The sequence below is a fragment of the Leptonotus elevatus genome, chromosome 20, assembly GCF_054856555.1.
Source record: "Leptonotus elevatus isolate MCC_2025b chromosome 20, RoL_Lele_1.0, whole genome shotgun sequence".
Taxonomy (NCBI): Eukaryota; Metazoa; Chordata; class Actinopteri; order Syngnathiformes; family Syngnathidae; genus Leptonotus; species Leptonotus elevatus.
The window spans coordinates 12,129,190-12,146,088 of record NC_141258.1 but is presented as its reverse complement, the minus strand read 5'-3'; the positions used below and the strand labels follow the sequence as shown (position 1 = coordinate 12,146,088).

The 16,899-nt window shown below is 41.8% G+C and overlaps 2 protein-coding genes across 2 annotated transcripts; both read left to right on the top strand.

The window, feature by feature from the left end:
- Positions 1 to 644: 644 nt before the first annotated feature.
- Positions 645 to 1,832, top strand: LOC147157100 (uncharacterized). Its single transcript, XM_086065190.1, has 4 exons — positions 645 to 699; positions 800 to 853; positions 927 to 1,004; positions 1,267 to 1,832. The coding sequence occupies exons 1-4, from the start codon at positions 645 to 647 to the stop codon at positions 1,830 to 1,832; spliced, it is 753 nt and encodes a 250-aa protein (XP_085921316.1).
- Positions 1,833 to 8,173: 6,341 nt separating this feature from the next.
- Positions 8,174 to 15,398, top strand: LOC147157099 (uncharacterized). The gene is made up of 6 exons (XM_086065189.1): positions 8,174 to 8,225; positions 8,329 to 8,358; positions 8,779 to 8,813; positions 9,072 to 9,704; positions 14,680 to 14,841; positions 15,369 to 15,398. The coding sequence occupies exons 1-6, from the start codon at positions 8,174 to 8,176 to the stop codon at positions 15,396 to 15,398; spliced, it is 942 nt and encodes a 313-aa protein (XP_085921315.1).
- The last annotated feature ends 1,501 nt before the right edge of the window (positions 15,399 to 16,899 follow it).

Below are 16,899 nucleotides of genomic sequence, written 5' to 3'. Positions count from 1 at the left end.
ACAAAAGTTTAATTGAATTTTTACAATTTTGGTTTTAGTTGTATTCGCCCTTTGATTACAAAAATTAAACAAGGCAATCGATGAGGAATATTTCGCTGCTCTAAATTCATCTTTCCCCAAAATATTACAGCTCTCAGTGTTTTATGTGTGCTCTTGACCCTAATTTGACAAAGTAAAAATAGATATTGAAGTACACCACAGACACCTGAAAAATCGATTTCCCTTTCTCAGAAAGCCCATTTAAATGCAAGCATGAGGAGAAGATGCAAACTCCACATTGGAAGTGGTCTGAGTGACTGACTTCACTATGAGGCATACATGCTAACCACTAGATGGTGCTACCTCAATGATAATCACGGATCACAAAATATACATTTTCCGTTTTCTTCCTGATTTGTTTCAAATGCAGAATCCAAGGTGCAAACAATAACCAAAAAGGGGCTTAACTTGGATTTGAATCTATATTATTATTATTATTATTAATTCATTAATTATTATTATTATTTTTTTAAATAGGCTTATGGTATGTTGGAGTGGTCAAGACTGCAATTAGAGCCAATTAGCAGCAGCTGTGGCCTCTTGCCACCTGCTGCTATAAAAACTTGTGTTGTCTGTCAGTCCTCATCACAACTGTTACGGAAGCAATGGCTGCTCTTTGGCTCTTGATTGTTCTGGCGCATGCCCTCTTCGCGGACATAGGTAGGTATATATATTTTTTGCCTGGGTGAGAGAAGCCCAAAATTGTGTTGAAACCAAAATGTTTGTCTTTTCAAATGCGGCAATTTCTTTGTGCCTGCAGGCCTTTGTGTTCCTGTTGATGCTAAACAAGAGTCCAATGCTGGGCTTAAAAAAGGTATGGTAGGTCCGAGCATTGATAAATTTAAGTCTCTGCTTGTGAGTTGTAAAACTTTATTTATTTGCTATAGATGTCTCTCACGATGATTCTCTCAAGAAGGCTTTTAAACTTCTCCATTCTTTTGATTCAATGCTGAGACAACATAAAGGTGAGAATATTCAGGGTAGCAACCCTTTTCAAGTTTTGTTTTCACGTGAATAATTAGAAACTTGAATTTTGCATGGTTCTTACAAAATAAGGTGAGAGCTGGGGTCCATTAAGTTAAACCCTGTCAGTTTGGCTTTCGCCACAGGTGTTTCTACTCAACAATAGAACCTATCCACCAATGTGCCATTTTCTGGCATAGTTTTGAAATCACTGCTATAGTATGTTAATTGGAATGGCAACTAATGTGGAGTTCTTGTGTGAAGCAAAACCAGCAGCTAAAGTGGAACTTGATGACCAAGCAAGCCACAACGTGAGCAACATCCAGCAGCAGAATGTCATCTCCAGCCAACCGAACAATTTCTTCAGCAACCAGCAGAGCTACAACATGAGCAATGACCTCAGCCAACAGTTGACCAATGGGCAACAGGAGAGCTACAACATGAGCAATGCCCTCAGCCAACAGTTGACCAATGGGCAACAGCAAAGCTACAACATGAGCAATGCCCTCAGCCAACAGTTGACCAATGGGCAACAGCAAAGCTACAACATGAGCAACAACCCAGCAGCTCAAGTGGATTTTGATGACTACGCAAGCCACAATGTGAGCAACAGCCAGCAGAGCAGCGGCCAACTGAACAATTTATTCACCCAACAGCGCTACATGAGCAATGGCCAACAGAATGCCTTAAGCCACCAGGAGAGCTACAACATGAGCAACGGCCAACAGGTTGTCGTCAGCCAACAGAATCCTATGAACCACAACCTGAGCAGCAACTTTCTGAATGACTTCATGGATGACTCTGCAGAAGTGTATACTGTCAATGTTTGAATGTGCTTGGCGTGATGGCTATAGAATGATTAAATACATGGAAATAATCCGTTTGTGTATACTTCTTTCAAAACTGTCTCCCCAGGTTCTTAAGTAGGTGTATCTTTTTAATTCAGTCGGCCAAAACAAGTGACACTACTATATCTGTGCTTCTGACTTTACCACTTTGCACCCTTGGTGGTGGTAGAAAAACAATTTTATGTTTTTCCGTGTTCACAATGTTGATTATCAAACTCAGACAATGAGATCGGTGAAATCAGGATTTATTTCACATAAGCTTATGGAGTTGCAGCCAAAATGCTGCCATTTCCCCCCACATGTGTGCCCTTCCTCCTCTGAGCAAGTCACCAATATCATTTCGTAATTCTTCAAACCCCTCCCAGTCTTCTTCGTCCAATCCTCAGCCGTTCTTCTCCTTCCCAGACAGATACATCAATACACTCACCAAACTTCCCCCTCCTACAATGTTTTCAGAGCAGACCTAGATGTCCCTTCCCCCTGACCACAATGATGTTTTGCAAATATAAGAATTTGAGTTCGTTTTTCAAAGCAGACCTGCTGATGCCTAGTTTAAACAAAGAAATCTAATTAACACATTCACTCTGCTCTCAGTACTGTGAAGAGAAAACCCCCTCTTCACCTTAAATTCCCCCACAGACATACTGAGTAAATTAAAGCAATTTTGTCCACTTCTAATTAGTAATATAAATCAAACATTTATAATTAATTTCAGTGGTTACACAATTCCAGAAGACTGTTACTTTTTCCGCACTCTGCTACAGATAACTTGCTGTATGCTCAAAATGTTTTTTGTAAAATGCTTTGCAACTAACTAGTCAACCATGTTTCATTGGGCGAATATGTATCCTCACCTGTGCAGCTTAACTTTCACTGCCATTGACGGCTATAGAGTATTGACAAAAATTTGCACTATTTCTATTAACATTTTTTTCCCCCACTTTGGTTAAGAGTATGATAACTTGGAAAAAACAATATTGTACAGTTAAAACAGATATAAAATTTGATTAATTGTGTGACAATGATTCCCCATTCCTGGTCCTCAAATTGGGATGGTAATGCAGGTTTTAGAGGTTTCTGTCCTCCAACACATCTGACTCAGACAATCAGCAAGGTGTGCAGAAATCTTATCACAATCCTGATCTTTAGAATCAGGAGTGAAGATGGAAACATCTCAAACCTGGAGGACTGAAGTTCTTGAACAGGATAGGGGAAAGCTGCTCTATAAGGTTAATCAATCTTAAACCCATCAGAGATATGGGAAGTTTGCTCTGGCCCTCCTCGGTCATCTTGTAGCCCTGGCGTTCCTCGTCATGTTGTGGCTCTGGGATTTGCTCTGGCCCTCTGTTGTCATATCTCACACACACACAGGGAACTCTATCTACTGTACCATCTTCGCTAAATCCATGCCAGCAATATGCAAGACAATACATTTTCACTAGATGGCAGAAGCTACAAAAAACAGCATAGCCTTACGTTGTAAATCAGGTCACTATTAGTTATTGACAACCAATTGGCTGTAATTAGCAACAGCTGTACCACTGCACTGCAGCGTTAACAAAAACAAAAAAAAATCCCAGGTCTGTCTGTATGGATTTCAATGCGGAACTTTTTTGTGTGCAGCTGCGGGCAAGCGATTAAGATGATCGCCTCCCACCACGTGGACCCAAGTTCAAATCACCAACCAAAAAGGACAACAAAAAAAAAAGGTCAACTTGACTATGCTTAAGAGCTGAACTGTTGCATTGATGCAATTGAAAAAAAATATTTTAAATAGAGCATAAGCACTATAATTTGACAATGATGAATTAAAAAAAATTGACTTAAGTTGAAACCAAACCAAAGTATACCATGACTATACAAGTATTAGATGTGCATATTTTAACACCAAAACATCACAAAGCATTATTTTATTCTAATGGGGAAAAAAGACAATTCAGTCTATATTAGTCCATGATTTTTTGTTTTTTCAAATCAGCATGCGAGTCTTGCATTGCACCTGTCATTACCTTAATGACAAATGAGCTTGAAAAACATCCATGTAAAGGACTATAGTATGTTTAATCATGTTTAGTCAAGTCAGAATATCCATGTACACATTTAAAAGCGATACACATGTTATCCATGAATGCATTTAAAATGTCCTGCACAGTATCGACTTTTTGGGATAAAGATCTAATTTGGTGTGTTCAAGTACATCACAAGTATCTATAGCCATCAATTTGTCAATTTTCAACCTGTCAGACACTCATCCCCGCACCAATGTCATATTCATAACATTAAAGTGTAGAAGCTGCATAAGACCCAAGCTAAAACAGGGGTGTCCTCAGTGTAAAACAATGTTCATGTGACAATGATTCCCCAAAGCTGGAGAATCATGCAGGTTTTAGAGGTTTCTGTCCTCCTACACACCTGACTCATACAATCAACAAGGTGTGCAGAAACCTTATAATCCTGATCTTTAGAATCAGGAGTGATGACAAACATCTCAAACCTGGAGGACTCCACCTCTTGAACAGGATTTGGGAAGTCTGCTCTACAAGGTCAACAAATCTTCTGTCCAGAGATATGGAAAGTTTCCTACTACAATTTTGACAAGTGAGTTTTATTAAATAAAAAGTTACTCAGAAGATAAAATTTGAGCCATTTTATTCAGTTGATATAGACACTTCAAACATTAACTACCAACACAACATCTGCAGAGTCATCCTCCATTATGTCACTCAGTTTGAGACCCTCATCACTCTGGTGTTTGTTGCTTTGCTGATAACTGACGCTGTGCTCCGTGAACCATGAATCAAAGCTCTGGCCTTTGCCCCGGCCGTCCTCGGTCATGTTGTGGCTCTGGCCTTTGCCCCGGCCGTCCTCGGTCATGTTGTGGCTCTGGCCTTTGCCCCGGCCGTCCTCGGTCATGTTGTGGCTCTGGCCTTTGCCCCGGCCGTCCTCGGTCATGTTGTGGCTCTGGCCTTTGCCCCGGCCGTCCTCGGTCATGTTGTGGCTCTGGCCTTTGCCCCGGCCGTCCTCGGTCATGTTGTGGCTCTGGCCTTTGCCCCGGCCGTCCTCGGTCATGTTGTGGCTCTGGCCTTTGCCCCGGCCGTCCTCGGTCATGTTGTGGCTCTGGCCTTTGCCCCGGCCGTCCTCGGTCATGTTGTGGCTCTGGCTGTCGCTCTGGCGCTCCTTTGTCATGTTGTGGATCTGAGCATTGCTTTGGGCCTCCTCGGTCATGTGGCTCTGGCGCTCCTTTGTCAGGTTGTGGCTCTGAGCTTTGCTCTGGTGGTCCTCCGTCATGTTGTGGTTTTCATGGTCATGGCTGAAGGAGTCCTTTTTGTCATCAGTGTCCACTTTTTGGGTTGAACGTTTGACTTCATCCCACCCTAAATCAAAGTCTACATTAGTTGCACATTAAGAAAATACAGAGAATGCAACAATAGTTAAGTTTAAATAAAACATGCTTTATCTTTAAGAAATAAGACTTCCTCAGTTACTTTGAGCATTCAGTCTTTATCTAGTGAGAATTTGTTTTGGTTCAGAGACCATGTTAGCCAGCAAGGGGACTGGGGGGAGTTGTCATGGCTCATCTGTCTGCCTAACAAAGTCAATATTACAGCGTTAACTGCAGAGCAGGGATGTCAAACTGCAGCTGATTCCAATTAAAAGACTCATTAGGCTGATTATGAATCAGCTGTGTCAAAGAAGGGAAATATCCAAAACCTGCAGGACTCTGGCCCTTGAGGACTGGATCTCACCATCCCTGCTGTAGACAATTTTGTCTTGTGTTACTATGAAATATTTGATTGACGGTCTAGTCATACTGTTATGCTATTTGAATATAAAATAAGCAGTATCTTACCACTTTGGTAGTTTTTACAGAATAACATTTTTGAGAACCAAGTCACATTATTTTTTAGTCATGTTCTAAAGTAACCAGTGCTCAAGTGAAGGATTTAGGCTACTTTACCCACCTGTTGAAACACCCAAAAAGTTTCATGTTAACACTAAACAGGACAGATTTCCCATCATGTAAAGCAATTTGATTAGTTGAGATCAATAACACACACGCATAATAAAACATGCCTTGGCTCAATCTTAATCAGAAAAGAGTCACTCTAATGTTCTTACCTTTAGTTTGTTGCTTTAACATTGCATCCAAAGACTGGAGAAGTTCAAAAGTCTTTTTGAGTGAAACATCATTGGCAGAGACATCTATAGGAAATGGGAAAATAAATGATTACAGAAAATCTCACTCAAAGATCATGTTCTCAACTGGCACACCTGTTTTAAGCACATTGGATCCAGCTTGTGTTGCACCAACTGAAAAACAAAGGACTCACTTGAGCTTTTGGTGAAAAAACATTCAATTTCTAACGCAAATTTAATAATAATAATAATAATAATAATAATAATAATAATAATAATAATCCACATTACCTCCACCCATCAAGAGTGCATTCACCAGAACAACCAAGAGCCAAACAGTAGCCATCGCTTCCATGACAGTTGCGAGAAGGATGGATTAGATTAGCTTTTAAAGCAGGTAACAACTGCAGCTAATTGGCTGTAATTAGCAACAGCTGTACCACTGCAATGTAGCTTTCTTTTTTTCTTTTTTCTTTTTTTTAAATGTCCAGGTCTGTCTGAATGGTCAATGCTGAGCTTCTTTGTGGGCAAATGGTTAAGATGATTACCTCCCACCAGCGGGAGCCAAGTTCAAGTCAGCAACCATCTGAAAAAAAAAAAGAAGAAAAAAGAAGAAAAAAAAAAAGGTCAACTTGACAAAGCTTGACAGCCTGTGAAAAAACTGAGTTGTATTAAAGCAATTGAAAATAGACTTTTAAAATGCATTCTAAGCATTTTAATTTGACATGAATAAAAAGAAAATCACACACAGATTATATATATATATATATATATATATATATATATATATATATATATATATATATATATATATATATATATTGTTAGAAATCATTCCTTTGATTTCCTGCGTGTTCAAATAAAACTCAAAGTTGAGATCTCGTGAAGAAGTTTCTGGCCAGCTTTTATTATTCAGAAATTTCCGAAGCCTATTTGGATCCTTGCTCAATCAGCAGTGACCGCAAAGTGTGCCTCTTGCTCCCTGCTCTTGCACACTTATACAAAAACAGTGTTTAGAAATAATACTCCCCCCCTGTCATCTTATCCTGTCAGCAGAGGGAAATACACAACTTAGAATCCTACTCTGTTCCTATCTCAGTCCACTCCAGATGTGGGTAAACAATTGGTCCCCGGCACCTCCTTGCACCAGGAAATTTATGGACAGACCTCTGCTTGCACTTTCAAACATCCCCTCATTTAGATAACTCAGAAACCTTACTAGACATTTCTTTCCCAGGGAAGAGAACAAAGGACTATAGATTGACTAATAAATGAATTAACTGTTTTCTTATTATTACACAGCTCTAACTAATATCAAAAACGGTTACAATATAAATTGAAATAGAAAAACAACAATGTTAATAATCTAACAATATATATATATATATATATATATATATATATATATATATATATATATATATATGAAAATAATAATTTTCAATCAGCACATAAGTCTTGTATTGCAGCTCTCTTTACCCAAATTAAAAATAATGAGTTTGAAAAGCATCCATGTAAAAGATGTAAAGTATGTTTAATCAAAATTTTAGTCAAGTCAGAATATGCATATACACATTTAAAAGCGATCAGCATACAATTCATGAAAATTACTTACACGGCATAGACTTGTTTTTTTAGAGTTAATTGCATGGGGCGGTGTGGATCAGTGGTAGAGTAGTAATCTCCCAACCAGGAGGTTGTGTGTTCTATGCCATGACATTCTGACTGTGTCGAAGTATCCTTGAGCAAGATACCCGGTACATGCATGTTGTTGGAATGTGAGAGGAAGCCCAAGAAAACCACAAGTAGCAAAAGTACTCACATTCTGTACAAGTATTTGTGCTAGACTGGTAAAAGAAACAAGTACTGATTTAACTGTACTTTATTGACAACCATGAATCACAAAAATGTTCCCCATTTCCTTACATTCTTTTATCAAATGCGGATTACAAGGTGTGACCATATGTTTATTTCAAGGGCTTAAATAAAAGACTAAACATTATTTACCCAAAATTAGTTCAACATATGTTTAAATCCACATCAATTGAGGTTGACATTTTTTTTCACCCATGTAGTAACTAGCACAGCTGGTGCTAATTAAAGTCAATTATCAGCAGCTGCGGTCGCTTGTCACCTGTTATAAAAGCTCATGTTGTATGTTGTTCTTTACACCTGTTACTGAGAAGATGGCGGCTCTTTGGCTCTTGGTTGTGGTGCAGGCTGTCTTCATGGGCAGAGGTACTATATATATATATATATATATATATATAGTAAATATGCATCTGTTTTAATAAATCTGAGTTTTTGTGTCTCCAGATGCTTAAATCGTGTTTGTTTGCAGGTCTTTGCGTTCCACGTGGTGCTGCACAAGGTGAATGTAATACTTTGCCAAAAAATAAAAAAGTGCAAAGGGCGCAAGTGCTGATTAAATGTATATTGAGACTTGTTGTATTTGCTACAGATATGCTTCATGATGTTTCACCCAAGTTTTGGGAACTTTTTGAGTCTTTGGATGCCATTTTGAAGCAACATGCTGAACGAGGTGCAAACTTTATTTATTTTTGGTCAATTTGTATCAATTCACTCACATTTACTGCATAACTTTTCTGTATGAACTTGTGGCAAAGTAGTTTTAAACTAAGTACTGCGAGTTTGCAATGGCTCAAAAGTAAGTATTTCAAAAATCATGGTAGGAGGACTCAACCTGAGTACCCTCTAACACACTTATTTTACAGTTATGCTACTTTTTAATGAATGCCTTTTTTTTGTTTCCTTTTTGTACAATGTGCAGCAAAAGTTGAACTCGGGGACCAGGGCAGCCACAACGTGAGCCACGACCAGGGCAGCCACAACGTGAGCCACGACCAGGGCAGCCACAACGTGAGCCACGACCAGGGCAGCCACAACGTGAGCCACGACCAGGGCAGCCACAACGTGAGCCACGACCAGGGCAGCCACAACGTGAGCCACGACCAGGGCAGCCACAACGTGAGCCACGACCAGGGCAGCCACAACGTGAGCCACGACCAGGGCAGCCACAACGTGAGCCACGACCAGGGCAGCCACAACGTGAGCCACGACCAGGGCAGCCACAACGTGAGCCACGACCAGGGCAGCCACAACGTGAGCCACGACCAGGGCAGCCACAACGTGAGCCACGACCAGGGCAGCCACAACGTGAGCCACGACCAGGGCAGCCACAACGTGAGCCACGACCAGGGCAGCCACAACGTGAGCCACGACCAGGGCAGCCACAACGTGAGCCACGACCAGGGCAGCCACAACGTGAGCCACGACCAGGGCAGCCACAACGTGAGCCACGACCAGGGCAGCCACAACGTGAGCCACGACCAGGGCAGCCACAACGTGAGCCACGACCAGGGCAGCCACAACGTGAGCCACGACCAGGGCAGCCACAACGTGAGCCACGACCAGGGCAGCCACAACGTGAGCCACGACCAGGGCAGCCACAACGTGAGCCACGACCAGGGCAGCCACAACGTGAGCCACGACCAGGGCAGCCACAACGTGAGCCACGACCAGGGCAGCCACAACGTGAGCCACGACCAGGGCAGCCACAACGTGAGCCACGACCAGGGCAGCCACAACGTGAGCCACGACCAGGGCAGCCACAACGTGAGCCACGACCAGGGCAGCCACAACGTGAGCCACGACCAGGGCAGCCACAACGTGAGCCACGACCAGGGCAGCCACAACGTGAGCCACGACCAGGGCAGCCACAACGTGAGCCACGACCAGGGCAGCCACAACGTGAGCCACGACCAGGGCAGCCACATGCAGAATGATTCCTTCAGCCACATTCCCCAGATTGATGAGAGTGACGATGTCTCAGACTTCCTGAATGATAGAATGGTGGACGACGTGGCAGATGTTGTGACAGTGAATATTTGACATGTGCTCTTGTCTTGATGGCTGCAGCTTTAATAAAGGCATGGTTGTGTTCAACCTTGCATTTGATTAATTTATCTGACAATTGAAAAAAAATTTTTATTTTTTTTTTATAACCTTGTTACTTTCTTAGGGAGTGGTGGACATAAGTCACACATAATATACAGGTTGTTTCTGTAGAAACTTTTTGTGTGTGACTTTAGTGGTAGCCTGCTAAAGTGCTGCCCCTAAAATACTAGGCTTTAAGGTTGTTGTTTTTTTGGTGCTCTAATCACTTGGCATGATTGCATGGTCTCCACTTCTTACAAATGCATTGCATCTTGGCTTGATTAATGTAATGCATTATATTTTGGCCAGCCAGTCCACACTTAAGCTTAACTAGTTTGGAAAAATGCTACTGCTCACTGGTGCATGTAAAAGGACCCTATAACTCCAAGAATAGCCTCTCTTCACTCCATGTCAAGATTCTTTTAGTTTTAAAATCTTTAACTGGTCTTGCTTCACTGTACCTGCTCAATAACTCTGGTCGGTGGACCAGACATGACTGGAGGTGCCGAGGACTAAGCGGAGGCTCTATGACTTTTGACTCTGCATGAAATTTGTCATTGTTTAGTGTTTTTAACCCCAAGATGGCAAAGCAAAACCTACTTTAGAACTTTCTCTTTCATGCTGTCAGGAATATTTTGACAGAGTAAGGAATATGACGTTTTCAAATGTAAGGAGCAAAAGTAAAAAATTATTCAAAACGCATATATTGTTTTGTTTTTTTTAATCCTTGATAACAGTTTCTCTTTTGCACAGATGACCTGCCTGAAGAGATTAAAGGCAAACAAGAAAATTAAAAGCCTTGAAATAAATACTGTAAAATAGAATATGTGATAGTTACCTAAAGTATTTACAAAATATATTACATCATAGCATATGATGAATAAACGGTTGTAACGAATATTGCCCGTCACCCTAATTTTTTTCCTTTTATTGGCCTTTTGAAACATTTCCCCCTGGGGAATGTGTGTCCTCAAACTAACCAGAGACAGTTCAAAAATATATCACATTCTTTTGAATTTCCCTCCAGCAGGGGCCTGGATTTTGTTTTTACAACACACAGGAAACACATACCTCAGCGCTTACAAACCAGAAAGCCGGTTTAGAAAGCAAACTAGCGATAAGACTGCTTATCAGCCCCCAGACCATCTTTTATGGTCTGGTCTATCCACAGGAATCAGCCATGTGTTCTTGGAAACAACGCCCCTTGGAAGTTCAATGGCACAACAGTGCCCTCCAGCGGTTATCCTCAAGAATCCTGCCGCTCCTAATTAATCTGAAATCTACATAATTCTGGCCATAAACGGTCTCTATGCACTTGACTGACATCAAGTGACTTCTGTTGTTTATCTTTGTACACAACCTGTATGTCTATCTCAAATGAATGATGGTGTAACTTCTGTAGCCACCTAAGTTTAGCTAATTAGTAATGTTAGATTATTAACATTGTTTTTCTGTTTCAATTTATATTTTTCAAAGTGTTTTTGATTTTAGTTAGATATGTTACAACTGTTCCCCATATGTTAGTTAATCTATAGTTTTTGTTATTTTCCTTGAGGAAGTAAGGTTTCTGTGTCCATTCAAATCAGGGGTGTTGGGAACTGCAGATCAAAGGGCGTTCATAAATATCCCTGGAGCCCAGGAATTGAAGTAAGATAAAAATGAGAGGTGTCTGACCAAATGGCCGTCTGCGTGAATCCCTGGTGCCAGGAGGCTCCGGGAGCCAATTGTTTACCCACATCTGTTGTGGACTAAAAGAACTGAATGGAAGATAACCTAATTGTATTTCACTCTGCTGACAGGACAAGATGAAAGGGGGGGCACAATCTCTTCCTCAAAGGCTGTACTCTGTGTGGGGTTTTATGGGGGCTGGCAGAAAGTGTCACATGGGTTGCTCTATGTCTGTAGGGACAAAAGGTACTTCTTTGTCAATGAAGGGGGAGGGAACTGTTTTTGTATAAATGTATGCGTGTACTTTGAGATGGTTACATTTTCTTGGACCAGAGCTGTTTGAGCCAGGTTCTAAAGATGTCTTTCAGACTCTGAAATCAAGCTAGCAAACTTCTCCACGAGACTTCAACTTTGAATTTTATTTGAACACGCAGAAATCAAAGAAATGATTTCCAACAGTAAGCTTAGCGGATTCAATAACTTTATCGCGGTAATGTTTGAAATGTGCTCAGAATGATAAATGAAGCATCTGGCTTGTCAATTCGGATAAAAAAATTATCAAATGCTATCCCAAAAGCTTCGTGTCAGTTGACCAAGTCTGCTTCAGCGCACGGAAGCGGCGGGACTACTGCCCGACCCCCTGGGACACAGTTTAAAAGCCAGCGCGCAAAGGAACTTCTCTCTCTTTTCTCCCTCTTTGCTCTTCCTGCCCTATGAACTTCTCCTGACCATCACTAAGAAACGTGGTCGCCGAACACGCTGAGAGCGACCACGCGGCTTCTTTCTTTGAGCCCCAGAGTTGAGTCACAAAGCACGCATCAAGCAAGGACTCGCAATCAATCTGCACGTCCCAAAATGCGCGTCTGCTCCTGCCGAGAGCCGACCCACTGACCTTCCGCTCTCTGAACCCTGCAGCGCCCCGCCAACCCGGTCCCACGACGGCTGTAAGGCACCGAGCCGCTGCGCGCCAGCGACCCATTTCTGTTTCAGCCGTGCGCCTGAGACGCCCCACAGTGCCCAAACCAACTGGCTGAGGCCTCTCAACCGCGCAAGCACATCACCACCAACCGGGACTTGTGCCAGCCAAGGACCTGCCGCGGCCTCCACGCTGTGCGTGCACCTCGCCAACAACCGGAGACCTGCAGCGGCCTCTCAGTCGTGCGCCCATTACCATCATCCAGAGAGTCCAGTGCAGCATTCCAGTTTTCTTCAACTGAGGATCGACGCTCGCCGAGTGTCTCTCTCTCTCCTGTACAACTAAACCAGTCCGTAAGTTGCGCCTTTATTGCAATCTGACCACATACTACTGGTGCAAAGCTTTGATTCAAATATAAAAAGTAAAAAGTACAGGTCAAAACGCTTCCATCTCTATTCCCCATCTACCTTTTTCCTCTACCTTTTTTTCCATCTGAATTAGTTAGGTTGCATGTTTTCTTTTTATCTTTGATTCGTTAGTCTGTGACTGATATATGTGTGTGTTTACTAAATACATTTGTTGTCTAGAAATTCAATTTCTGCCGAATAATTTGTGTTTACAGAGTGGATTAGTAATTCTCTTATTAAAGCAAAGAACCCAAATGATTAACTAAAGTAGCAACGTCAGATTATGAATACTTGATAATGGGATTTTTATCGTTTATTTTTCTCCTGCAAACAAGCAAAGTCAACGTGGTGCCCCCAGAGGTTGCTGAGGAAATTACAACTCCCCTCAGTACCGTCTAAAATTTGCGTTTGCCATTACGGCAACCCAAATAATCGCTACACGGTTCATATCATAACACAATAATTCAGTATAGATCCAGTACTTTAAAAAATAAAAGAAAAAAGTATTTGTACTGCGTTTCTTCCCACTCCCGGAGAAAACCAAGGAAACCATAAAAGCATGGTTAGAAAAAAACGAACTTCATACAGGAGGTTGCCTGAATTGCTATCTGACCCAGCATCTTGACTGCGAGGTAGACATAATAACCACTAGCATACTGTGCTGCCTTGATGACAATCATGAATCACAAAAAGACAACTTTTGTTTCATTTCATTATTTTATCAAATGCAGAATCAAAGTTGTGACTATATGTTTATTCCAATGGCTTGAAAAAAGTTCTTAACATTATATAAATGTGTAACAATTATAGACCAGTCACCCTCAAATTTTTTTCTTCCTTCCCTTAACATTTCACTCTTGGAAATATGCGCTTAGTCAACCTAGGGTGGGGGGAGATGCCTCCGCTCTTTCCTTTTCTACCTAAGCCAGAGACAGTCCAAAAGAGATTACACTCTTTTGAAGTCAACCACAGGCCATGTCATCAGGATGTGAATGTTTGTTTTTCACCAGCCAGAACCACGACTTTATGGCACCAAAGTATTTTATCGGAAAGCTTCATCTTCACCCCTGCTGATATTGCAGACTGGCAGTCTGCAACCTCTTGTAAAAGTCATAAAACAACATGGGCCAAAAGGTCAGTTGGAATCCTGGTCAGTACATTCCAGCCTTCTTGGAGGTTACACGTGACCAGAGCGCCTTCAAGTGGTTACGATCGGAACTACCCTCACATGAAACACCTACAATCCACAAAACAATCTTACACATTTCACATAAGAAATTCATCACATACAAGTGAACTTACGCACAACTGAATGTTTCACATCATGTTTATGTATGAAAAAGGAATGTCATGTATATTTCAACAGGAATGATAATGGTAAATCAAGAGATTATTTAGTTACTCCAGAAAGAACGAAATTATCTCATAATACGTTATTAGTTGATATGTGTAACGATAACATGTTTTGCTTGGAAGAACTTGACCTGCCAGCCTGACCAAATTTAATTCTTAATCATTATTCTTTAAATCATTTGGAGTTTAAAAGTCTCTAACTTGGGTTGAGCCAAAAGAGGGGACGGCACACCCCCTTTGATGGACCAACCGCACAACTTTAAAACAGCCGGCGCGACCTTTATTCAGCGCTCTCGTTTCCGGCCCTCTACCCCTGCTTCATTCGCCTTTTTCACCCCGTCTGACCCAGAACTGACAAAAGGACTCCCCTGTGCCATGCCATGTGGTTAAGAAACGTGGCATGGGCAGCCGCAACCTGAGCCACGACCAGCCCAGCCGCAACCTGAGCCACGACCAGCCCAGCCGCAACCTGAGCCACGACCAGCCCAGCCGCAACCTGAGCCACGACCAGTCCAGTCTTTGGATGCCATTGTGCAGCAACATGGTAAACAAGGTGAGGAACATTTGGGCAAACGTTGTTTTCTATTCTATTTCCCCGCCAACATTTTAACTTAACCATGGCTTGTGTTTTACAATTTATATAAATAAAATACCTGTAAAAATTTTTATCACAACTCTATTTACTCAAATTTACATGGCGTGAAAAATCTAAGCTTTCTTAATTCTGTGGTGCAAGCTGCAGCCCGGGGGCCATATTTGGCCCACCGTCCATTTTTTTTTTTTTTAAGCAGCTTGCGCATATACGTTTTAATTTTTTGTAAAAAAAATTAATTCATTTGGGGGGGCGGGCGGCAAAGCCATATTAGAAATTTAAAATGGAGCAATTTGAATGGTCCAAGATTAGATTCAGCTGCTGCACACTGGAGGGGTGGATCTATTTAAATGGGATATAGGGCCCCTGGCCATCCCAAAACCCATTTCACCACAAAAAGCTTCATATTTTGGGTAATTGGTACGTTCATGTAAAATTAAGTGGGCCTCAGCCTTGCATCTTTATATTTTTCTGTATGTGGCCCACAGAGGAAAAAGTTTGGGGCAGCCACGACGTGAGCCACAACTAGGGCAGCCATGACGTGAGCCACGACCAGGGCAGCCACATGCAGAATGATGCCTTCAGCCATGAAATATGGAGCTTGAAATTGAGCAAGGACCACCAGAACGACACAATGAGCCACAACTCCCAGAATGATGAAAATCTTGAAGACCGTGACGATGTCTCAGACTTCCTGAATGACAGAATGCTAGATGACGACGTGGCAGATGTGTCAGTGAATGTTTAATGTGTGCTCTTGTCTTGGTTGCTGAATTTGATGACTTGACCTTTAAACCCCCCCCCCCCCCCCCCACTTGCTGTCGACGGCAGATGACATAACCTGTGCTGAAAAAATGGATTACGACCAAGCTGTGATTGGTCGTAAGCTATTTCCTTAGCACAGGTGATGTTGGCAGAAAAATTTAAAGTATTGATCATGAAAACTATTAATGAGGTTATCACAATTATAGACAAAGTATCTTGATGTTAAAAATGGAACTAGTCAGTCCAGTAGCCTACAATAAACTTGAGCTGCTGTCAAAACTTTTCTTTCCCGATTCATTTATTTGATCAACAGAAATGCAGATAAAAGGAACGTTCCTCCCCCTGGGCAAACAAGCCAATCAAATGCGTAAGGTGAAGCAACATGCACTGTGACCAGCCGGCCCACAACGTGGACCGCGACACCCAGGATGATGCCTTCAGCCATGAACCATGGGGTTTGAACTTGAGCAAGGGGCACCGGAATGATGAAAATCTACTCTGGTCACGTGTACATTAAAATACAACAGGGTAGTTCCAGAATTGAGGACAATTTGTCCCATCAAATTTTAAATCACCCATATAGAAACTGTTAGTATTTTGAGTAAATTTACTTGCCCAGATACTGAAGAGGGTCTTCTGCCCAGATTTAGTCATAACTGTTAATTTCCTTATTTCCTTAGTAGAGCTTTGTGAGTGTTATCGCAATTTCTGCCAGGTGCCGTCATGACTGGGGGACCTCCTCTATTTCCACATCAATGGGCCAGTGGCTGTGGTTGAAGTCAATGTGTTTGAATGATGTCTTTGAAGTCTTATCTCATGTCCGGTGAACTCCGGGTGGGCTGTTTGCTGGGGGCTTTGTGGCACCGCCCTTCATGAGAGTATAAGAATGTTGTGTCTGTAATCTTGGCATTTGTGAGAAGCTGCAGCCATTGTCTGTAACTCACTTGTGCCTGGAATATTCTGTAGAAATAAAAGCTTTGAAGTAACTGTTCATCGGTCTCCAGCCTGTATTCGGATAAGCAACATTCTCACTACCCGAAAGAAAACGAACACGAGGAGGAAAAGATCTGCCTCCTAACAATACCAATCTAAAAGCTTATTTTTAAATGCCTAAAATCTCACGCACTCCCTAAAAATGAGTTTCTCTTCCCAACTGACCACATTTTAAATCTCAAAATTTGAAATAATGTTTTTTGTGTCATAGTCTGTCAGAATATTGCTCACATATTAATTTTTGCACCACAGTTGGATGAT

What these genes read in the sequence shown, in the direction of transcription:
- LOC147157100 (XM_086065190.1), top strand. Translation starts at nt 645, where the DNA reads ATGGCTGCTCTTTGGCTCTTGATTGTTCTGGCGCATGCCCTCTTCGCG. An exon ending in TGCCCTCTTCGCGGACATAG is followed by an intron (nt 700 to 799) that starts GTAGGTATATAT and finishes TTGTGCCTGCAG; the next exon opens with GCCTTTGTGTTCCTGTTGAT. An exon ending in AATGCTGAGACAACATAAAG is followed by an intron (nt 1,005 to 1,266) that starts GTGAGAATATTC and finishes TCTTGTGTGAAG; the next exon opens with CAAAACCAGCAGCTAAAGTG.
- LOC147157099 (XM_086065189.1), top strand. Translation starts at nt 8,174, where the DNA reads ATGGCGGCTCTTTGGCTCTTGGTTGTGGTGCAGGCTGTCTTCATGGGC. An exon ending in GGCTGTCTTCATGGGCAGAG is followed by an intron (nt 8,226 to 8,328) that starts GTACTATATATA and finishes GTTTGTTTGCAG; the next exon opens with GTCTTTGCGTTCCACGTGGT. An exon ending in GGGACCAGGGCAGCCACAAC is followed by an intron (nt 8,814 to 9,071) that starts GTGAGCCACGAC and finishes AGCCACGACCAG; the next exon opens with GGCAGCCACAACGTGAGCCA.